The following is a 25,285-nucleotide window of genomic DNA, read 5'->3' on the forward strand; positions in this document are numbered from 1 at the left end:
TTTTTTTGTGATTGAAAATCAAATATTCATTACATATCTAATTTGTTGGGAAAATAATTCTCTTCCATCCTCTCCATCTTTGCATCACCTTGCTTAAAATCGCTTAACTGATATGCTGGCAATGGGGTGCCAGCGTCATTTTTTTAAACTACTTGGGATATTTCATTTACAAGCATTGAATGTAAAACTCCACATTCTAACAAATTTAAAATCATAGTTTTTAATTTATTCATTAGATGTGGGGATGACTTGCAAGGTCAATATCAAAAATTCCCCTTCAGAAGGTTTTTTTTTCCAAAAATAAACTTGATTCACAATTTAAAAAAATATATAAATACAAAGGAAAGCAGTGCAAGACCTTTTTCACATTATTTGTGTCATTTTCCTATATATGTTTGTTACTGTACATGTAGTGTTAACTATTATACTACATAGAACCACTTCTGTTTATGTGGCTCCCTTTGGTTATTCCCTTTTCAGTCATTAGAAGGTCTTCCTCTCTGGTCTCAATACCCTATGGCTAAAGGACCCAAGGCTAGGATCCTTGGCCACAACTGCAGTCTGTGTTTCCACAATCTAGTTGGGTAAGGTGTTCCATGAATTTGACCCTGCAGTGATGATATGATGCTTTCCAAGTAGTTTGAGAGTGCAGTGTCTGTATTGGAACGAGTGAATATTTATCTTTAATTCTTATGACTGTCATATGAGTATTATAAAATTGATCTGTTGAGCTAATTTTTAATATCTTTCAGTAAATTATGTAAAGATGCATTCCTACTTGTGCTGTAAAATGAACATAACTCAGCATTAAAACCTCTAGCCTCAGATTGCATTTCTTAACATTAGTTTACTTATTATTTTACATAATTTTACATATTAACATTGAAATCAGTACACATTAGCACCTATAGCTATTGTCTACTCATAATTCCAACAAAATTTGGTTTTTCCTTGGGGATTGTCATCTTTCTAGCCATCTCAAGTCATCATATCATAATAAATTCATCATATGGTTCAGAGTGCAGCAGAAGACTTGTATACCGAGCAGATAATAAATCCATGATTTAAAAGACATAATTGATGGGAAGTATTTCCAGTACACTGCTTAATATATAATTAATTTACTCATGATACATATAAAATCAAATATTTTCTGTAACCATGTTCATGGAAAATAATAGATGGTGTCTTCTAAGAAGGATATTAAAACAGAAATTGAATTATTGTGTCTTCTTGAGCAATGATGTAGGTCACTGGATAATCTCGTAGGAAGTATAAACATAATCAACGTGATAAATCAATGTGAAAAAGAGGAAATAAATGAGGAAATAAATGAGGAAATAAATGAGGAAGCAGTCCTATAACATTCTTTATCAATAAAAAACAGCACTGTGGAAACGTGGGCTGCAGTTGTGGGCAAGAATTACTATCTTGGGCCCTTTAGCCACAGGGCATTGAGACCAGAGGAGAAGACCCTCTTATCACTAAAGGGGGAATAATCACAGGGAGTCATATTAACAGCAGTGGTCCTATGTATTCTGGAAGTAAAACACAACTTTAAAAAGATTCTGTAATAGTGTGTTTCTCCTCCCACCCCCCCCCCCCCCCCACCCCACCTCTAATTATAGTAATTCTTGGAATACAATCAGAGGTTAAGGGGAAAAAATTGCCAAACATTTTTTCTCCTCCTAGTACCCATCCTTTGTTATGCTGCTTAATCAGTATGAGATGTAATCTGCTATTCTTGGAAGCAATTAATAGTAAGAAAAAATTGCTAATTAGGTGAATAATACTGTGAACCACAAAAGCTGGAGACAGGAATTGCACGAGTGCAGAGTAAAATGAGCAATAGCAAATGCTTCAATTCTTTTCTTTTTTCTTTGGCTTGGCTTCGCGGACGAAGATTTATGGAGGGGGTAAAAAGTCCACGTCAGCTGCAGGCTCGTTTGTGGCTGACAAGTCCGATGCGGGACAGGCAGACACGATTGCAGCGGTTGCAGGGGAAAATTGGTTGGTTGGGGTTGGGTGTTGGGTTTTTCCTCCTTTGCCTTTTGTCAGTGAGGTGGGCTCTGCGGTCTTCTTCAAAGGAGGTTGCTGCCCGCCAAACTGTGAGGCGCCAAGATGCACGGTTTGAGGCGTTATCAGCCCACTGGCGGTGGTCAAAGTGGCAGGCACCAAGAGATTTCTTTAGGCAGTCCTTGTACCTTTTCTTTGGTGCACCTCTGTCACGGTGGCCAGTGGAGAGCTCGCCATATAACACGATCTTGGGAAGGCGATGGTCCTCCATTCTGGAGACGTGACCCATCCAGCGCAGCTGGATCTTCAGCAGCGTGGACTCGATGCTGTCGACCTCTGCCATCTCGAGTACTTCGACGTTAGGGATGTAAGCGCTGCAATGGATGTTGAGGATGGAGCGGAGACAACGCTGGTGGAAGCGTTCTAGGAGCCGTATAAATTGGTATAATTTTGTTCAGGTATATGCCATGAATTCCAAATATTAATTCACATGAAATTGCACACATGTAGGGCTAAAAGGATTGATTTCCTTAATGATAAGTTATTTCGGAGCCACAGTTTATTCCTGCTGGAAGTTACAGAGAGAAACAAATTGTGATCTACAGTCATTAGCATAGATTATATATTGGCTGTAGCTGCTTTTAACCTCAGTGCTACATCAAACGTTCCATCTTACTCAGACCAACTGAATACACATTCAACAGCTGGAAAGATTCACAATAAATGTAGATTACTGTAAATAAATTCTTGAAGTGATGGGGTAAATGGACATAATGTACAACATCACAGATACAGCATTCAGTAAATTACAAAAATATATTATTTTGGATTACCTCCATTTTCAATAAAATCTGGGTCCATCTGTCTGAGTATGGGTTACAACTTTCTGACTCCAAGGATTTGATGCAAGAAAAGAGCACAAATCATTAATTTTGTCCACTTTCACAAAGGGTGAATTGTTACCTAAAACTGTATGCTTTGTGGTGAATTCAATTTTTTGATCTTCCTATGCAATACAGGAGTGCAGAAACTCGATTATGATCGATGGGTAATTTTTGTCTTATTATACGAGATATTTATCCTTCCTGTGATCATCTCCAGCTATTCCACGCTATAATGCAAAAAATGTAACTTTTGTATCCAGACCAAAAATTCAAAACTGGCAAAACCTTGAAAATTGGTTGAGCGAGCATGCCTATCCATAATTTTACTACAGAAAATGAAATTTCATGCAAGGAAAACCTGAAGAGATGGATGGAACAAGAGGAGAAAAAATCTTTCAGCAAGAATAGGAAAGTGTACTTTCACTACTTAATGTGTTGGAAAAAGATATTAAGTTTTGGGGGGAAAAAAACTTCCACACAGATTCTATGGATTGTCAATTTCCTAATGGAATATTTTGAAAATGTTATTTCATTAATTTACTCTTAAAGGGGCCATGTCACCAAGTGTTTCCAATGTTTGACAGTTGTAATCCCCTTGACAAAATTCACTAGCAATTTACTTCTGCACTGAAAATTACTGAGAAAACAGAAGGATCATCAGTCAGGCACTGAAATATCATGAAATTATGTTGCGATCGATTGCAATGTAATGCATGTCAAGTTATTAGGTTGGTTACATAATCTTTTTCCAAATTTAAACCTGACACAATTTGGCAGTTACTTTGTCTTCCACCAATTGATTGTAGCACTTCCTATGAATATCCCTAGTCAAAGTACATTGGAAGAAGGAAGTCCATGCCAAGATACTGAAGATATTATAAATCTGAAATTAAAAACAGAAAATGCTAAAAACACATAGCAAGTCAAAGAACATTTGAGGTAATATTTAAAACTTTATGATCTTTCATCAGAAAGTAAATTGGACATGAATTGAGATCTTGATATTTTAATGTGAGAATACCCCATTTTGTAGACTGACATTTATTTCTTCTTCACACACTTGATGAGATGACAAAGCTCCTTTAATTCATGTCCGTTTCTTCTGCTGCCATTTCTTTTCTTTTCTAACTTTCTTTGTCTCTCTGTCAGTGTATTCTCCTCTCTGTCTCATATTCCTTCATACCCTCTGCAGAAAGTGATCTTTCCAAGACAGGATGATGTCCTTATTTCCTTCTTGCCTCTGGCTCACATGTTTGAGAGAGTTATCCAGGTAAGAGTCTATCTCACCAGGCTTGGGCCATTTATTCTTTTTTTACAGAGCCAATGGTTGCCTACATCTGAAGATGTACATATTTCCTACTTGCCATTAGCACACATGTTTGAAAGAATGGTACAGGTAAGAAGGATGTAGACAGCAAAGGAACATCTGCCACTCTCATCACATTGAAAATATATACACTTATTTTCTGCTCATAATTTTAGTAAAGCTCTATTAAAATTTGTCCAGGCTTCCTTTATACTGTACTTACTAACCATAATATTATTTATGCAAAACTTTTTACTGCCACCTAAATTTAATCAATTGCATCATCAAACTTGGTGTAACTTCAGCATAATCCTTGTGCATGAGGTATTTTGGCCCCCTATTCCAGATCAATATAATCATGCAATGAAACATGATGCTTTGAATTAATGCAGTTGCATGCAGCATAATGCACATTTTTCATAAATATTATAACATATAGTTTTGATTCAGCCTACATGATTACATACCACAAAATATCATCCCTTCAATTTTCACACTACAGCGTCTTACTCCATCATCTTAATAGCATTTTCAAACATTGTCCATCTTTTGTGTACTGAATAATATCCTGGTCTGACTTACATTTGCCCTTAACCTGGTATATTAAATATTCTTTTTAATTTACTTTCTCATAAATCCTTTCCTTGAGCAGAAAAAATAAACAGACTGTTTTGCCCTTCATGTCTGTGCCGAGTCTGACTGTCAGTCTGTCCCTGCTAATCCCATTAATCAGCATTTGGTCTCACATAGAGATACTTCTAAATGTAAGAATGTCTGCCTTCACCATCCAGCCAGGCAGTGTTTCTTTCTTTCTTTGGCTTGGCTTTGCGGACGAAGATTTATGGAGGGGTATGTCCATGTCTGCTGTAGGCTCGTTGGTGACTGACAAGTCCGATGCAGGACAGGCAGGCACGGTTGCAGCGGTTGCAAGGGAAAATTGGTTGGTTGGGGGTGGGTGTTGGGTTTTTCCTCCTTTGCCTTTTGTCGGTGAGGTGGGCTCTGCGGTCTTCTTCAAAGGAGGTTGCTGCCCGCCGAACTGTGAGGTGCCAAGATGCACGGTTTGAGGCGATATCAGCCCACTGGCGGTGGTCAATGTGGCAGGCACCAAGAGATTTCTTTAAACAGTCCTTGTACCTCTTCTTTGGTGCACCTCTGTCTTGGAGGCCAGTGGAGAGCTCTCCATATAACACGATCTTGGGAAGGCGATGGTCCTCCATTCTGGAGACGTGACCCACCCAGCGCAGTTGGGTCTTCAGCAGCGTGGATTCGATGCTTGCGGACTCTGCCAGCTCGAGTACTTCGATGTTGGTGATGAAGTCACTCCAATGAATGTTGAGGATGGAGCGGAGACAGCGCTGATGGAAGTGTTCTAGGAGCCGTAGGTGATGCCGGTAGAGGACCCATGATTCGGAGTCGAACAGGAGCGTGGGTATGACAACGGCTCTGTACACGCTGATCTTTGTGTGTTTCTTCAAGTGGTTGTTTTTCCAGACTCTTTTGTGTAGTCTTCCAAAGGCGCTCTTTGCCTTGGTGTATTCCAGATTCAACCACTCATTGGGTGGGGGGGAGAAAAAAACTTCCTTTGATCCCTTCTAAATCATTTACCTTTACCCAAACAGATGGCCACTACTTTTAGATACCTCTGCGTGGGAAACAGTTTGCTATTATGCCATCTATAATTCTGTATACCTCTATCAGGTTCCTTTTATAAACCCTCCTCCTACCCCCACAATTTCTCCACTCCAAGGAAAACAAACCCAATAAACTGACCTGAAGCAGTTGCTGTCTCTTTCCTCAACAAATGCTACCTCGTCCATTGTTTCTCCAACAGTTTGTTACTTGCTCCAGATTCTGCAATCTCTTGTATCTCCAGTCTATTTTATCTCTCTTGACAACTGAAACAATCTATCCCAGGGAATATTCTGATGAATCACATCTTCCCTAGAGTTTGGCAACCTGAACTGTATACTATAAAGCTGTGACCTAACCACTACCTTGTATTCTCTACCATGTTTAATGAAAGCAACTATCCTGCATGTCTTCTTCACTTCCTTATCTATCTATGATTCTGGGATGCTGGGGTTTTCCATCTTTTGTTCCTCAGTAATCCCAGAGACCCTACAATTCATCATGTATTTTTATCCTTACTAGTCCTCCCAAAGTGACATACATCATACTTGTAAAGAATAAATTCCATCTGCCATTGCTCTGCCCATGTAACCAACTCCTCTATATCGATCTGTAACCTATTACTGTCCTCTCATTATCAATAATACAGCCCTTTTTTTGTCATCTACAGACTTGTTAATCATATATTTGACATTCAAATCATTAATGTATATTAAAATCAATGAGTCCCAGCACTGATCTCTGTGGTATTTGTATCTGTATAAGGGTATGTCTAAAATTCTCATTCTTGAGATTCATCTGAAACTACAATTTCAAGTCATACCAAAATGTTCCACTTATTAACCACCTCTAATATAGCTGCCCATTTTCATTTTATCCAAATAATATACTCTAACATGAAATTAGTTTGTACAAATATTGAAATCATTCATTGGATAACCAGATGTACTTGTAAATTGTGGCAAAAACAGTGCTTTTTGGGATGATTTTAAATCATTATAATTTTATATTCTTTCAGTCTGTAGTTATATGCCATGGAGGCAGGATTGGTTTCTTCCAAGGTGACATTAAACTCCTCTCTGATGATATGAAGGCTCTTCATCCAACAATTTTTCCTGTGGTTCCAAGACTGTTAAATAGAATGTACGATAAGGTAAACTTTATTCTGTAAAATAATGTACTGTTTCCTTGGGTTAGCATATGTTCACTCATACTGATTATTTATAGGCAACACCTGCATTTATATAATGTATTTAATGTGGAAAGGTGACTTTAAAACTATTTTACAATGATAGGAAAATTCTGAAATGGATTTCATTTTGAAGTATATAAGTATTTATACTGAGCAATGTAAAAAGGAGTAAAAGGAAAAGTTTAATTTAAATGCTGGGTTTTGTAAGGGCAGAAGCAAGAACATTGCCCAGAAAGTATTGTGGGTTGAAAATAGGAAGACTTGCAAAAAGACTACAGCTGGGAAGTGAGGAATCCTGGAGGCTCACAAAAGGCCCTTTCATGCCAGGCTTCCACCTGGAGACCGGCTATAAGTGCAGAGGGAAAAAATATAAACAACCTTTTAATGAAGCAGCTCTTGTGTCGTATTCATGTTGAGCGCACTTTGGAGCCAATGGAGGTGGGGAAACTGATGCAGTGGTACCACCCGTCATAAATATGTGGCAGAGCCATGGCCATCTTCCCTACCCATAATCCTCCATGCGGTTGGAACCACTCTGCATTTCTCAGAACAGTTCCAGCCACATGAGGGATTTGGGTAGGGTAGACGGCCATTGCTCTGCCACGTTTTGAGCTGCTGGGATTGACAAGTGGTTCTGAAGGCCAAAGTGGCCTGGTGAAGTGCTGGAGTGGCCCAAGGGGTTGTCGTCCATCCCTGCCCCGAAGGTTCATGGAAGGAGAGGGGTGAGTGAGTGGGAGAGAGAGAGGAGATGGGTCATGGGCTGACGGTGTTACTGCGACGTCATCAGCCCACCCCTAGCAAGTCGTTTGCAGCAGCAGTACATTCATGCTGGGTGGCGGAGCGTTGACCCTTTCCCCGAAAGGAATTGCAGTTGGCACCTTGGAGCCAGCCAGGGCACATTCATGGAGGTACGTCTCCCGACATGAGGGTGGAGAATCTCTGTCTTTGCACTTGGGCTTTTGACTGCATGAAAGGGAAAGCCAATTGATGTTGCAGGGGTGTAAAGGGATGTGGAGATGAGAAATTTGATGAGGGGAAATGAGTTTTAATTCAACAGCAAAATACTATACATACTGAAATTCTGAAATAAAAATGGAAATTGCTGCAAGGTAGTAGGTCAACATCCTCTGGAGAGGCAAACAAAACTCATGTTTCAGATCGATAGGTTTCATTGGTTTCAACCGCATGGATAAATAGAGGGGTGGAAAGAAAGATTGTTGGTTTGGTAAAACAGGATAATAATGCAATGTGACAAAGTCTCAAGGAGGTGTAAATGCCAAGTCAGAATTGTTACAGGCATAGTTGTAACAATAGCAAGGACTTTGGACCTAAAGAAAACAAATGTCCTTACCCAGAACGTAGTGGAGACACCAATCATTACCATCAACAACTATGAACTAGAAGTGGTCCAAGAGTTCACATACTTGGGGTCAACCATTAGCAACACCCCCTCCCTCGATGCTGAAAGCAATAGGCTTATCACAGAGCAGCATTGATCCTTGCTTGACTCTCCTCGCAGGTCTGGGAGAATCAGAAACTCACCGCAAAGACCAAGACTTTTGCATACAATACATTTGTTATCAGCGAGACTTGGACCACCTACTCAAAGACAGAAAGGAAACTTGGCAGTTATTGCCTGCACAGACTTCTCTGCATCCTCGACATCACCTGGAGAGACAAAGTCCCAAATTCTGAGGTCCTTTCCCATGCTTGACTTCACACAATGTTCATGCTTTTAAGTCAATGCAAACTGCGCTGGCTGGGCCACGTCCATCGTCTGAAGGATGGTAGATTGCCAAAGAGCATCCTCTACAGAGAACTAGCAATAGGCAAGAGGAACATTGTTGGACCCCAGCTTTGCTTCAAGGTCCTCTGCAAGTGCAATATGAAAGCCTTAAAAATCAACACAGCACTGGGAGGATCAGCAGATGACTGCAACGAATGGTGAGGTACTCTGCATCAACACCTGGAACAAGGCGAGAGAGTGATCTTGAGTCAGTTTGAGGAGTGGAGAGCTCAGTGAAAAAGACAGCAGACAACAATTCAATGATGGCCTTCAAATGCAGTGACTGTGGCATAGCCTGCCATTCCAGGATCAGCCTCAATAGTCACAATTGATGCTATTCAACAAATCAGTGACTACCAGAGGCAAAATATCCATGATCAATCATGACCGACGGAGGCGACACACAGACAGCTGGGAAGAGGCTAGATCAAGGAGTGTAAAGACACGAGATTATAACAAGCTGAAAAGATGTGTTGAGCAAAGCAATCTGGATTCTGGAGAGCAGGCAGACGAACTGATCTCTCGGGAGGGGAGGAGAAGGGTGGTTTTCAACATGTGCAAACCACATTGGCCATACTGATGCATAGTGCTCTGTGGAATATAACTTTTTGAAATTGTTTTTATTTTGTATAGCTCCTTGGGGAGTATATTTTCAATCACGTAGCCCAAAAATTAACACAATTGTGCAGTGTAATTTCTACTGCTTTTGTGAGCACACCTTGATGAAGGGCTCAAGCCCAAAACATTGGTGATGTATCTTTATCTTTGCTACATAAATGCACTGTTTGACCTGTTGAGTTTCTCCAGCATTTGTATGTTTTTTCACTTCACTATGGAGTCAACAGAATCCTGTGTTTCACCTCGATGAATGCTTAATCATAACTAAATGTATTTTATCTGTGACAGCCCCAGTGCATCCTCTATCTGCAGCACTGGTATACTTTAATTAATCAATATTATTGTACTTCCTCCCTTCTTCCCTGGCTTTCCTGAACACCTTAATGGTCTCTAATATTGTTAGAACACGACAGCCCCATGTGCTTAGTAGCACCTGCAACTCGCCAATTTTGTTTAATATACTTCATGCATGTGTGAGTTTGAAAATCTACATTAGATTTTATTTTAATTAAAAACAGAAAATGCTGGAAGCCTTCAATGTCTCAGGCAGTATCTGTGTAAAGATTATTTCAGGTTCTCGACCCACCATTGGAAATACAGTGAAACCTCGTTAGAATGTGATTCGTTAATCTGTGGAATCACTTATAGCACGAGTGTCTGGGGACCCCAAACATTGATTTTAGGAGGCCAGGCTAACAGTGGCCAACAGCCATAAACTCAAAAATGGGCTCTTGTGACTCATTTACAAAATGTGTATATTAATATGTGGAGTTTAAAGGTCTTATTTTAGGGTTTGAGTCACAGTCGTCTGTTTTCCTGCTTCCTGAATCATGACAGATGTGCATCTGTTCCGCGACTCGGGTGTAACGCGGTATGAAATCTTGGACCCCAACTATTGCGTTCTAACGAGGTTTTACTGTTATTTTTGTGCACTCTTACAATCTAAAAAATTCCTTTCTATTTATCAGTGATATTTATTTCTCCCAGTTCTTTGTTTCTCTTTTCTTTTAAAACATTCAAGTATGTTTTTATTTTAATTATATCATGCAACTAAAGTACAAATATCCAATTTATTTTAGATATTTAGCCAAGCAGGTACACCAGTAAAGCGCTGGCTACTGGAATTTGCTGCCAAGAGAAAAGCTGCTGAAGTGCAAAATGGTATCATCAGAAATGACAGTGTATGGGATAAAATCTTTTTCAAGAAAATACAGGTAAGTATTTGCACAGAACTTGGATTATAGCCCATTACAACCAAGAGTCACCACATTAGATCTTGCATCTGTAGCATTTTCATTTGGAAAATACATGACATTTAGGCTGGAGAATAATCCTGGCCGCTTTACATAAATGGAACTATTAATGTAAAACTTAGGTCAGTAAATTTTCAGAAGAAAACCCATCATCCATTTCTTATTACCCCACAAAAGAATAGTTTTTAATTTGAAAATAGAATGGTTTACTCTCTTGCACACAAATCTTCCCATTCAATTGCATTTAGAAGAATATTTTAATTAAAAAGAGATGAGGAAAAATAAGACATTTGATGATAAAAATCAATGAATTAACATCAGGCTCATTTACTTAAAATATTGCCTCCATTCACAATTACTTTGTTTTGCTATGTCAATATGGAAGAACTGTCATCAATTTCCAAATTTAACATAATGATGATGTAATTTTATAAATTTGCATCTTTTGGTGGAGGGAATTCTTGCTTCATTTTAGCTTTAATTTTTCATCTTTTGTTTCTCTGTTATTCCATCGGGAGCAGTTTACCTCATACTAACACAATAGTATTTGCAAGATCCCTTTGGGAAACCTCATAGATTGGTTATAAGGCTATCTACGATGTGATCAGAGCCAAGAATCATTATTATAGGCTAGAAATACAGCATTGCCTCATCAGTATTAATCATTTCTGATTCTGAAATCATTTTCCAGAAATGAAATGATTGGCTATAACTTCAGGTCAAGTACCACTTATCCCTTGGGACATCTTTTTTTCTGGATTCTGGAACAATGAACTAAGTAACTCAGTAGCATCAGTATCAGTGGTTAAACAGCAACAACAAACAATGGCAGGCTTTTTGAGCACTGACATGATGCCATGTGGAAAATTGACATGAAATAATGTTTAGTACTTAACCAACAAAAAAAAATGTGATCTCTGCTTACAAAAGAAGACCATCTTCCCAGAGCTGCTGCTGGTTCCCGACATCTCCCCTCCGCTGCTGCCGCTCCCCATCAATGGCCCCCGTTCCTTCCCATGACCCCAAAGTCCATGCTCCTGCCTCGGATCCAGAGATGACTTCTTCAATGTGGGTAGCACAGCACCTAATGCTGAGAATGGAGTCTCCGTCGCCGACTCCAGCTGCAGCTAATAATGAAGATTTGAACCCAGCTCCATTTGGCATTTTCCCGGCTAGAAGCAAAGATTTTTTTTTACTGCTATTGCAATTAAAATGGCGCCAACAGAGCATCAGAGCCCCCCCAGGCAAGTCAGCTGTTGATTTTTTTGTAAAAAAAAATTAGGATTTTGGATCCTTTTGATTTTCAGATCTTTGCATAAGGGGTATTGGATGCTATCTGTATTGTTTTTGTGAATACTCTCCCATAATCCAAAGTTGAGTGAAACATTTTACCATTGTATTAACTGTGAATGTATTTATTTACACAGGAAAGTTTGGGGGGAAATTTGCGAATGATTGTCACAGGGGCAGCTCCTGCCTCTCCAGCTGTGCTTGGTTTCTTGAGAGCAGCATTGGGTTGCCAGGTATGAGAATTTGTACTTATTTTTTTAGTTTCAAACTGGTGATGGTTTCAGAGGCTGTGGGGAACATTATTGAATCTTTTCCATAACCTTTAGACATACCTGTAATAGAAATCCTAAACTTTACTACTTTAGGAACAATTACAGTTTTCTATCTGTATTAAAATTATTAGATGTATCTATGTTTTATATATTATGGATGTACATTATAAAATTTGTTGAGCAATGTAAATTACCATTTTTATTGTGTAATCTGTAAATGCATTATATATGCACATTTATGTATATTGAAATCAATAAAAATATAAAAAGAAAAAAAAACTTGACATTTAGTAAATGGTGGTGATGGAAGGAGGAATACAATCAATGTGCAGTTATTCACCAACAGCTCAATGTAGATTCTACTTTATCATAAACAATTGGCATGATAAACTCATTCTGCAGTGTGATGCAATGATTCCATCACTCGTGAAACACTATTGAAACTTCCACCATCACTTCTTAACTATTTTAACAATATTTTTCTTTAATAGTTATAAGTAGAGGATATTTATCAGAATATGTTCATTAAGATCTTCAAAAACAATCTTGCACTGTCATTTTTGTTGGTCAGATCAAAAATCCATTCCAATCAATCCATAGTAATGTCATCACCCATACTAACGGTTCCGTTGCTCTCTATGCCTCAGCAATTCAAGTGCTTAACTACTTGCTTGTTAAATGCTGTCAGGAATCCACCTTTGACCACTGTCTCAAGCAATACATTTCAGATACTTGTCATTCTCTGCATGAAGAAGTTTCCCCTGATCACCTTGCATTTTGATCCATTTTTCCTCTAGTTCAGTGGTTCTCAACCTTTTTCTTTCCACTCACATACCACTTTAAGTATTCCCTATGCCATAGGTGCCCTGTGATTAGTAAGGGATTACTTAAGGTGGTATGTGGGTGGAAAGTAAAAGGTTGAAAACCACTCTTTTAATTGTACCTAATTGACTCATTATGTGCATGGTTTTATAACTCCAAAGGAAATGGGTCACTGATGATTTTTCTCAAGCAAAATATTTCAGTAACAATTGGGTCTAGAGCAGTGATTCTCAACCTTCCCTTTCCACCCACATACCACCTTAAGTAATCCCTTATCAATCACAGAGCACCAATGGCATAGGGATTACTTAGTGGTATGTGAGTGGAAAGAGAAAAGTTGAGAACCACTGCTCTAGTTTTATCTAACTTTAATATAGGAAAATCTTCCTGCAGTCTGCTTGTATATTAACCTACAGCAAGGTCACTACAGCTACGACTAGGTTATAGCTCTTGGTTATACCCCTAAAGCTGTAGCTTGAATCCACAGGAAAAGAAAGTCACACACACCAGTAGAGTGTATTCGACACTGAGTTTATTCAGTGGCAGCTCAGCTTCTTCTAGTCCGCTCGGCCACGTCACCACCTGGGTTTGGCTGGAGCGGGCCATCTGCCAATTGGTTTCCTTGGATGCCCGGGCCCCAATTGGGCCTCCTACAATCCACCAGTGGTGATTGGCTAGTTTTGCTGCTCTGCCGGTGGCCTATGGAAACGGACGTCACAGCTCGCACGCTGCTTTGCCAGTCACTGCGTTTGAAAGCCATTTCCTTTGTCGGCCCAAGGCGCGGGCCACTACAAACACTTATAATATTATATCCTTCAATCATGTCCCCTTCAATCTCCTCTACTCCAAGAAGAAAATGCCTAACTTCTGTAATCTCATAAGTAAACCTCTGTCTCAAGCATATTCCTGGTGAATTTTCTCTGCATCTGTGCTCGTGATGCCATATACTTCCTATATTTTTGCCACCAGAACTGAATGCAAAACTTGAGATGTGACCAAGGTTTTATAAAGTTGAAGCACAACCTGCTTACTTCATTTCAACTAATGAAGACTAGTATGCTTTAAGCCTTCTAAACCATGTTACCTCCCTCCATTACCACTTAAAGGATATATAGACTTACTGAGAGGACCCCCTGTTCCTCAATATCTCAAAGAGCCAGCTGAGTGATGGTTTTTTTTGTTTTTATCATTTATCACTTATTCATTTAAAGCCTCATTTTATAGAGGTTTCTATCCTGCATCTAGTTTTAACTAGTAGCATTAAAGATTTTAAAAAATGAAATTGAGAAATACCAGTCACGATATCAACATCTCCCTTTATTCCTACATTAGAGAAACTCAAAGCTTTTGATCATTTCAAGAAATCATCTAATTAATTATGTTCTTACAATCTTTCCCATGCTATTCTCAGATCTATGAAGGTTATGGACAGACTGAGTGCACAGCTGGATGTACATTTACAACACCTGGAGATTGGACATCAGGTACTATCTGATACTTGTATTTTTGCTTCCAACACAATACCACTCCATACCTCTGGAGGTTTATACAAGTTTCTTAAAATGATCTTTGACTACTAGAGAATACCAGAACAAACTCTGATCATATTTGATCAATCCTTGCTTATTGATAGTCACATGTCTTAACAATAATCCATGAATCCTGAAATAGGCTTGGGAGATTAATCAGACGATGTACCTCAGTTTGGTGAGAAAAAATGATGATGCATTTTTTACTTCAATGCCCTTTGCAAGCTTGAACCCAATAGATGTATTCTAACATTTAAATCTTTAACAGACTCTCTGTCAGTAAGAAGATCATGTAGGAATTGATTAAATATTTATTATCCAAACTGGCAGTATTATCTTGTTTATCCAGTTGTAATTTTACTCTTCCCTTCAGATGACTGACCAACTGTGTCCAAATTATTTATGCACCCAATCAGTTTCTTTTTGTGACACTTGCAAATCATAACTCCATTTCGCAGCTTGGCGTCTGTCACTATTACGTTGCAATATAAAATAACAGAATTTTGTAATTAACTGACTAATTTTATGATTAACTGATTGCTCACAATAGACATAAAAATAATAAGCTTTTAAAATATAGTACAGAGACACGAGGATAATTTTGTCTCTGATGAATAGTATAAGGCATGTATTATTCAAATTCCATCAGGGGGTTTTAGCAATTAGTAAAACCAAATCATTTCTTGCTCTTTTTTAATCACAAAATTAACTTAGCAAAATTGAGACAAGTGGCACACAAGTGAAAATAGTTCTGATTTAAAGAGGAAGATGGCCTAAGAATTAAAGGGTAAGTTGTTCAGGACAAGAGAGATCAATGCAGAGAGAAAAACAAGAATGGGGCATTGTGAGAGTGTATTGTGAATCAGTGGAGAAAGGTGAAAGGAAAGAGGGGGGAATGGAAATGGACACAGAATGCGTTTCAAGAAAAAGGGAGGAGGCCAAATGGAAATTGGAAGGAACGAAAGGAGAAGAACATGAGACTGAAAGGTAGATGTACATAGATAATTTTTCAGTAGGGCGGAGAGGAGAGTAAAGGCATAGAAATGGTGAAGAAACTGGAGAGAAAAAGGGAAAGGACAAATTAAAAAAGTGCTTGCAAAACATTGAAGCAGAATATAATGAAAGATTTAGGAGAGTGTATAAATGATTGAGAGGAGGAAGAAGTGTGAAAGGAGAAAATTATTTAATGACTTTGCAGGGACTTGAAGAAAATGGAGAGGAGGGAAAGCAGGATAAGAAAAAAGAATGGGGAGAGTTGGGCCAAAGCAGGGAACAGTTAGAAAGAGATGTAGAGAAAAGGAATGGGGTGATCAAGAAGATGGGAGGAAGGAAGAAGTATAATGCAGGATTGATAGAAGGATGGTGGTATGAAGAGAAATGGATTATTTTAGTTGAGGGGATATGGGGAAAGAGAAAGGGAAAAAAAGGGAGGGAAATGAAGGACAAAAAGAGCAAAATGTAAAGATGAAGCAAAAGGGAAGTATGTGCAAAAGAGAGCAAGGTAGGATAGGAAGAAATGAAAGAGGGTAGTGGGTAGTGCAGGGTATAAAGCATGGAATGAAACAGAGTAAAGGGGACCTGAGCAAGAGGGGCAAGGTGAAAACTCATGGGGAATGACAATGAAGGGGAGGTTGTTCAACAGTATTTAAATACTTTTCAACATTGTACTTCAACCATCCTTTATCATCCTTCATTACAAAAAAAGGATTCAAGCTTTTTAAAATTTTATAAATTGCTTAATTTGCATTCTCCAGGTCATGTTGGAGCTCCCCTGCCATGCAATTTTCTCAAACTCATTGATGTAGAAGAAATGAAATATTTTTCAGCAAAAGGAGAAGGAGAGGTAGGTGAATCATAATGTCTCGTCATTATCAACCTTAATCGTAGGTGTTCCATATTTGCTGTGATGCATTATTTAATTGAAGAGCCATAACCTATGCAGGGTGAAGTAAAAACAAAATGCTGGAGAAACTCAGGAGGTCAACAGTGTCCTTTATGTAGCAAAGGCAAAGATACATAACACGTTTCTGGCTTTAGCCCTTCATGAAAGTATATTTGAAGAAGGGCTCCAGCCCGAAACATTGGTTCTGTATCTTTGCCTTTGCTACATAAAGGACGCTGTTGACCTCCTTGAGTTTCTCCAGCATTTTGTGTTTTTACTTCAACCATGGTGTCTACAGAATTTTTTGATTTACGTCCATGCAGGGTGAAGTGGAGGTACAATACAAATGATTAATGTAGCTAGATGAAATAGTGGGGGTTGAATGGAAGTGTGCTTGATAAGCTAATGAAGAATGTGGCAAGGAGGGGTAACAAGATGCTGAGGGTTTGAAAAGAAGGATGTGTGAGAGGACCATGGTGGATGGCGGGAAAGGGATTAAGAGGGGAGTGGCCTACTTGAAATTGGTGGAGATGGTGAATATGGTGCATTCTCCAACTTATTCCTCCCCTCCCTCCTACCTTTTTCCCCTCTTCCCCCTTTGAATACCTCTACATATTGCTATCCTGTCTTTTTCTCAAAACTCCATCCCCCTTCTCCCCCTTGGCTCCACCTATCTGCCATCCTTAGTCCACCCGTTGACTCCTCCCACAGTACTGCCTGTCTTTTATCTCAATTCTTAGTCTTGAAGCACAGTTTCAACCCAACGTCCATTTCACTGTATGGATGTTGTTCGACCTGCTTGAGTTCCTCTAGTGCCTTTCACAAGCTAATAATCCTCTACCAGTAGATGGTGTTTGCCTCCACACGTGCCCATAGAAATAACCTGAAGAGCACACTGGTCCTGTTTTTGGAAATGCAGTTGCATTTGAGAACCAAAATATCATGCACAAGTGAACAGACTTAACATGAAAGTCCAAGGAATGGTAAGAGTATGGGGATATCAGGCCTAGGTGTGAGAAGAGTTAAGGATCAATGAACTGGGATCAAACATGGAGAAGTCAGGATTAAAATTGGTAGGTGTAGGGGTTATGCTGGGGCTACCAAAAGAGCTAGGGTGAATGATGTTGGTACGGCAGATGAACAGAGGATCCAGAACAAAAATAAAACTTATGATCATGCAACTTGCAGTGCGCCTCGATTTCCATTAATAATTTTCTGTCAATATTAACAAGGTAGGATTGTCCTTCTAGCTTGTGAGCATGATCTTCTTGCCTAACATCATTGAGATTTCGGCAGTCAAATTCCAATAGAAGATGTCAATAACTGATTAAAAACAGAAAATCTACTGATTCTGGGATCCAATGCAATGCAGAAAAAGTGCTGGAGAAACTCAGCCGGTCACATAGCATCTCTAGGAAGTAAGCATTTCGGGCCTAAGCCCTTGATCGGGTATGTGGCAAAACAGGTGGACTCCTGAATAAAAAGATGGCGTGGGAAGTGGGGGGAGAGAGGAAGGGGAGGAGCACAGGATAAGAGGTAATGTGGATTAAGATGGGAGAGTAGAAGGGAAAGAAGCTGAGAACTGATAGGGGAGAGGGCAAAGGATAGTGGTAAAAAAAATTCCTTCTGTTCCTAGAATGTAATTGTCAGCTTCTTTTGTTTCTTTTTGAGGAGCAAATTGTTTACCATGCTATTGCTGCTGTGATCACCCTGCCAATTTCTCAGTAATATTCTAACTTGCTAGACAGGGCACTCTGATGTTATCAGACAGCAATGAAAACAAAACAAATACTGAGCCATCCCTAACTTTAAAGAAGATACCTGGTTGTGGAAGATTGAGAAATAGAGTCAAAACAGAATCTTGTTGACTCCCTGTGGTGTGTATATGTTATATGGCAGATATGTGTGAAAGGACCAAATGTCTTCAAAGGCTACCTGAAGGATGCTGAGAAAACTGCTGAAGCCTTGGACAGAGACGAATGGTTACATACTGGGGATATTGGCAAATGGTTAACGGTATGTATCTACCATCAAATATATTTGTGGAGGACTTTAACTAATCAGTTATGATTTGTTGGAATTTTAAATTTTGAATATAGTAAAACCCCTGTTATCTGGAATTCAAGCAAATGGCCAACTCAAGCAACTGACAAAAATAAATTGAGGAAAATAAATTTTAAATTTGGACATACAGCACGGTAACAGGCCCTTTCGGCCCACGAGCCCCGAGCCGCCCAATTACACTGAATTGACCTACAACTCCTGGTCCATTTTTAAACAGTGGGAGGAAACTGGAGCAGGCAGAGGACAGGGAGAACATACAAACTCCTTACAGACAGCATGGAATTCGAACACCAGACCCGGTCACTCGCACTGTTAAAATGTTGCACTAACCTCAACGCCATCTGTGCCACCCCAGTTAAAATTAAAATAATTAAGATTGAATAAATTTTTTTTTTTCAAAGTTTAAAATTGTAAAAGCAAATCTTTTCTGAAGTAGCGCATAAACCTTTGGTGAAGATGGGAGCAAATATTCAGCCAGTGGAGTGCCTTGGTCTTGCTTTGCTCTTAACAGCTATTTGAATGAAGTTGCATTTGAATAAAATGGTATTGCCCGGCATTAATAACTGGGTGATACTGCTTGCCATTGGCTGCCTGGCTAGTAAGAGTCTTAATAAGAGGCTCGCTCCTTGCTTAATAAGTATCTTTATTAGTGTATTATTAAGTACCATATATTGGTAAGGCTTTGTCTGTAAACTTGGGGGTGGGGGGAAGATTTAATTATCTATAATATTCTTATTCATCTTTTGGGCATCTCCATGGAGATGCAGGGATGGTTAAATGTTTTCTAAGAAGGTAACTGAAAATTAAGTACAATCCTTTCAGGTTTATATACTCATGCAAGTGAAATGTGTTCAGTGCAAGTACAGTATAATATTTTTGTCTCTTTTAAACAGTTTATTCCTTATAAAGATGTATTAGCTAGGCATTGAAAGAGTGAGTATCAAGCAGCTGGAAAACTTGCTTATCCAACATCTAACAGTCCTCATAGATGCAGGATACCAGGGGGTTTTACTATATATTGTTTAATTTAGCCTTTGTAAAACATAGAAATCCTAAGTACCACTGTTTTTATAAATTGCTATCAAAACATAAATGGTGGTATCTAGAACAATACATTGTCTGAAGACTTTTGTGATTTACATTTATAATACATAGCAAACAGTTGGTTATATGATTAAGTATTGCTGCAGTATAAATTCAATAAATTCATTTTCTAAATGAATATGTTAAGGAAGGGAAGATGCTATTTTACATCTGGAATAAATGTATGGATGGCACAAAAATGTGTGAAATAGTGGACAAGTGGTTGTCTATGATTACAAGATCTAGATGAACTGAGAATGTTGGCCAAGGAATGGCCAATGGAATATAACTCTGACAAGTGTGAGGTGTTGCCTTTTGGTAGGTTAACTCAGGGCTGGACTTGCATGGTCAATGACAGGGCCTTGAGAAGTGTTGTAGAACAAAAAAATTAGGTTTCAGGTACGTGGTTCATTGAAAGTGTTGATACAGACAGAAGAAGGTTTTTCTCATGGGATAGGGCATTGAATACAGCTGCAAAAATGTTGTTTTATAAGACTGCACTTGGAGTATTGTTCACTAAACTACAGGAAAAATATCATAAGCTAAAGCTTACAGAAAAGATAAATGAGTAAATTATTAGGACTGGTGGTCTTTAATTTTAAAGAGAGGCTGAGTCAGCTGAGAATTGGCTCCCCTGGAACATTAGGTGGCTGAGAGGTGGCCTAGTTGAGGTTTATAAAATCATGAGGGGCTTAAGAAAATGTTCATTGCCTTTTTCCCACAGAAAGCAAATCTAAAACTAAAGGCAGAGGATTAAGTTAAGAGGAGAAAAAGTTAAAAGGCACCTGAAGGATGCTTTTTTCACACAGAGGGTTGTGGGTATTTGGAATGAGCTTCTAAAGTACTGTTATTGTAATCATTTGCTTGCTTAATTTAAAGACTTGTTACTTGGTGATTGGGGTGTTGCTGGGAGGCCCGGACACCATGCATATGGTCTGCATTTTCCCTCACTAATGCATATGGAAATGGCTCGTCTACCTATTTATTTGTTGTTGTGTGGGTTTTTTTGTTCATGCCTGGGGGTCGATGAGAGATCAAGGATTCCATGAAGGGGTTAATGGTCTAAAATGTTTGGGGAGCCCTGTACTAGAGGAAGTGTTAGAAAATGGGGCAAATGTAACTTGTAAAAAGACATTTTGAAAGGAACTTGGTAGAAAAGATTTTGATGAATATGAGCTGAACACAGGCAAATGGGATTAACTTGGTCAGCATGGACAAGTTGGGCCAAAAGGCTTGTTTCCTTGCAGTAGTGGACGTCCTCTTTTTATGTCATAATATTTATGTAACAGATGGAAAGGTGAAAGAAATCTCAGCCAGTATATTATTAAACAGAACTGACACGAGAAGCTGAGCAGCCTATTCCTGCTTTGCTATCTTGTGACTTGCATTGGACTAAATGAAAAGTCATTGGAGTTCTGAAGAACAGGAAGAAAATATACATTATACTATACAAATATAATATGAAACAAAAATAATTAGGAAACTCTGGTTGAATAGAATTGGATTAAATGTACAGTAATCCAAGATTAACTCATAATAAATTATTACATTCATAATGCAAGAAATATTTCCATTTCATTTCAACCAGTTATATCGTACTGTTACTTATTGGCTTATTTACAGAAGCCAACACCCTGACCAAGGTATCAACAGAATATTTTAAATACTTCAGTTATATTTTTAACGTGTACCTAAATTATTGAAATTGGAAAAATATCTATAGTTTAAATTTTTTCCAGGGAGCCAAGTTTTTTTTAAATTGATGTTTTAATTACTAGAGCATTGAACGAAGTGCCCTACTTTTTCAAAGGGATGTTAGAGCAATAATCAACTGTAACATGGCTATCAATAGACCAGTAAAAAAGATGAGGGTGGGGGTGGTTTTCAGACTTAGAATAAGGCTGTTCCCACAGAATTCTGTAAATCTGCATCTAGACATGTTTTCTTTTGAACACTTCATATATAATTTCTAATTTTCTTATTTTTCAAAAGTAATATTGTGATTTATGTTGCAGTTAATAAAAGAAGTTTTTATGAGATCATTGCTTTGTTTTCTTAAATATAGAATGGCACTTTAAAGATAATTGACAGAAAGAAACATATATTCAAACTAGCTCAAGGAGAGTACATTGCACCTGAAAAAATTGAGAACATCTACGTACGGAGTGAGCTGGTGGCTCAGGTGTATGTCCACGGAGATAGCTTGCAGGTAAATGTGTTTTTAATTTTAAGATGGATATCAATGAGATCTAAATATTGTTTACTGTAGTTCATTTCTATTATGGGTAATCTGGTTCCTTGACATCTATTTTTTGTCTTGGGTTATAGCAATTTTCTTCATCTTAAAGATTCTATTCCCCATGTTTTTCTGTTGCATTGTATATTTATACTCCTAATATATCAGGGAATCATTATAATTATCAACTTGTGATAGTAACATATAACTTTACTCCAAGGTGTAATTAATGGAGAAAGTTTACTGAAAGCGCAGTAAGGAAAAAGGAACCGCGATATCAACTTAAGGTATACCAAGCTCAGTTTCTTGAAGTTATACATCAGTCTGTGGGGCTAAAAAGATAAGGCAGGCATATGCACTGGTTGAAGTTTATAAGCAACTGGTTGCATTGCTGTTCAAAGAATGTGGCAGAAACTTGTGCTATGTCATCATTCATTGACTTGGAGGGCATATTTTATATCCTGAAGTACTGATCTTGAAGACCTGCAACCAAGTGAGATCATTATTTAAATTCTGTTGATGGATCTTTGACCTTGAGCATTACTGTTTCCAATTCCAAATGGGCTGCCTGACATGCTGAGCCTTTACAGCTTTTGGTTTTAGATTTTCACTTAGGATATTTAAGTTGTCAGCCCTCTCTATGCTGAAGGCATAGACTAATAATTTCAGCTAAAAGTTGTATGGATTTGGACTTCAATTGAGAGTGCCTTGGGAAGTGATACAAACTGCAATGGAATAAAACTTTGTATTGTAATGTATTTTAGAATAACATTGCTATAAATTTATGCTGTTTAATGGTTCAAATTCAAGTGATTATTTTCATTTTAATGATACAATTCTGTCAGCATGAAAGCCGAAAATGATGTTTCAGGACCGAAAGAGATCGATGTCAAGTAAATTATGCTGACAAGCACACACAAGATTATAATGCTCTTCATTTTAACCATTGAAAGCATTATTGATTTGTTATTGCCTTGTATTATTCAACACAGAAACAAGATATTTAAATAATAAGTGTATTTAAAAGATTCAGTTTCTCAGTTCTCTCTTCTCACCTGAGAAAGTTTAAACTACCTTACAGAACAGTCAAAAAGTTCACCTAACTGATATCTTGTATGATAAGATTCTCATAATAGGAAAGATTAAGCAGATAAAGACTATAGTCCCAGAGTTTGAAAAAATGGGGGTGATTTTTATTGACAATACTTAGGTATAGCATAAATACTGGGAGTATATTTCCCCTGCTGAGCTGTTTAGAATTAAATGTCACAGTGTAAAAATGGAATTAAGGATAAATATCCTCATTCAAACAGTTGTGAATCTTTGGCATTTTAGAAGCCAGAGATTTGAGGATGTTAAGTAATTAAGTATATATTTGAGATAATAACCAGTAGTCTTAGATACCAAAGGTATCAAGCAGATTAAGGGTTGTTTGAAAAGCTGAAGTTGAGTTGGGAGAACAGTCATGGTATTATTGAAAGGTGGTATAGGCTTATATGAGTCAGGTCACTCATCTGAATGCTACTGGTACCATGTAACCCGAGCACTACCTGTCGCATGATCAGGTGGTCAGTGACTAAACTGGCTCCCTTGCCAGGCTTGCCTGGTGCGGACGGTGGCTAGACATCCTGCAGGATGGGGGAAAAATAAAGACCTGTCAAAGGATGGAAGAACCCTCTTGTAGGGTCAATGGCCATCTAGCAAACGCATACCGTGAAGCACAGAAAGGGCATCCCCTTGCATCGAAGCTTGGTCTGGCCATTCACTGCAACAGAACTTCCCCCAGCCTTCTTGGACCTCACCATGCCACTGAATTCGGGAGGGGATATCGAGAAAGTGGGTCTGGATCTGTGCAGTCCCCTACTCACCCAAAATCCATTCTCGCACATGCTGTTCCTTTCTGAGGAGTGGGGTATCCTCATATCAAACCCCACAAACTGACTGAAAGGAACCATCATCATCCGATGGGATGGATAGCCAGAAATAAGCTGTAGCCTCTTTAAGCAAAATGGCATAACTAAGGTATTGTTGACAAAACAGTTTTATGCACACAACAAACAGAAATGTACCCATAGGTTATATTCTTATTAAAAATGTAGTACAACTGAGTTGTGCAAACACATTTATATGAAGCAAAATCAACTCTGAACTGGCGTGTTATCATTCAAAATAAAACTGCCATGTTATTTATCGTATATTCTTCATTTGGCACGAATTACAAAATGTTCACATTTTATTACAATTTTTCATCTCATCAATAAATTATTATTCTTAATATTTAAAATGTAAAAGTATTTCATATTCTGACACCTATAAATATCCTGGCCCTGCTTTTGTACAGTCTTTCTTGGTCGGTATTGTTGTATCAGATCCAGAAGCCACAGAAGCCTGGGTAAAGAAAAGAGGATTTAAAGGATCATATGAAGAACTATGTAGTTCTGAGGTATGCTTTTAAAATTCATTTTAAGGTACATATCTAAAATATATAGTGTATTTTATACTTTTTTTTCATTTTTTTTCCCGGCAAGTATAATTTTGATTGGAGCTGTTCAAAACATTTTCTACCGTGCAGTCTGTTAACAGTGACCCCTAGAGGTAGTAAAAGGTACTGCATGATGTACGATTGCAGTGCATTTCGAGTTGCTTCACTATTTCTGTGGCTGCCAGTTTTGGATGTCAATTGTAGAAGAAAGGAGGAAACATGCCTAACAAAATGCTTTGATTAAATTCAGGGTTTTAAAAAAGCTATCATGGAGGACATGGTAAAACTGGGGCAGCAGGCTGGCCTTTATTCATTTGAACAGGTAAGGAGCAAATAATAAAATTTTTATTCCATTGATTATTAGAAATTTAATCCAAGGATACATTTGAGTTTAAATAACTTGTTAGTATCTTGACACATTTTAATAGAACTTAAATTGATGGTGTAGCAGTCCACAGCTCAGACCAACACTGGAAAGACCCATCAAACACGGTGACCTCACATAGGCTGAGACACCCATTTCCATAGGCCGCCGGTGGAATGGTGAAACTGGTCAATCACCGCCAGAGGATCCTATTGGGCTAAAATCTTTGCAATTAAGAACTCTGAGGAAGCATTCACCATCCAAGATATCAATCTTGTAAATATTTGTACTTCATTGATGAACACACATTATTCTTTGCATAAAAAGACAAAAAGTGTATGCTATATTCCAGATGTGGTCTTGCCAAGTCTCCATATAATTGCAGTAAGATGTCTTTTCTCTTATGCATAAATGTTCTTGCAATAGAGAACAATGTATTAGTTGTTTTCCTAATTGCTTAAAAATACTTAAAGAAATGACTTGAATTCAACAGCATAAAGTTTACTTTTTCAGCTTGAATAAGTATGAATGAAAAGCTGAAATAATATATTTTCTCTTAATTTGTTCTTTGCATATA

At 38.2% G+C, this 25,285-nt stretch overlaps 1 protein-coding gene across 10 annotated transcripts in view; it reads left to right on the forward strand.

Moving 5' to 3' along the window:
• The window catches only part of LOC138743253 (long-chain-fatty-acid--CoA ligase 6-like), a 121,457-nt gene that overhangs the window by 90,093 nt on the left and 6,079 nt on the right, over positions 1-25,285 (forward strand). For all 10 annotated transcript variants that reach the window (XM_069898233.1, XM_069898235.1, XM_069898236.1 and 7 more), the window contains 10 exons: positions 4,219-4,296; positions 6,854-6,988; positions 10,511-10,645; positions 12,112-12,207; positions 14,480-14,552; positions 16,352-16,440; positions 18,379-18,495; positions 21,692-21,835; positions 24,204-24,305; positions 24,595-24,666. In XM_069898233.1, the coding sequence (XP_069754334.1) occupies positions 4,219-4,296; positions 6,854-6,988; positions 10,511-10,645; positions 12,112-12,207; positions 14,480-14,552; positions 16,352-16,440; positions 18,379-18,495; positions 21,692-21,835; positions 24,204-24,305; positions 24,595-24,666 (1,041 nt within the window). The remainder of the gene's footprint in view (positions 1-4,218; positions 4,297-6,853; positions 6,989-10,510; positions 10,646-12,111; positions 12,208-14,479; positions 14,553-16,351; positions 16,441-18,378; positions 18,496-21,691; positions 21,836-24,203; positions 24,306-24,594; positions 24,667-25,285) is intronic.

This window comes from Narcine bancroftii, chromosome 9, assembly GCF_036971445.1.
Source record: "Narcine bancroftii isolate sNarBan1 chromosome 9, sNarBan1.hap1, whole genome shotgun sequence".
In the NCBI taxonomy this organism is placed as follows: Eukaryota; Metazoa; Chordata; class Chondrichthyes; order Torpediniformes; family Narcinidae; genus Narcine; species Narcine bancroftii.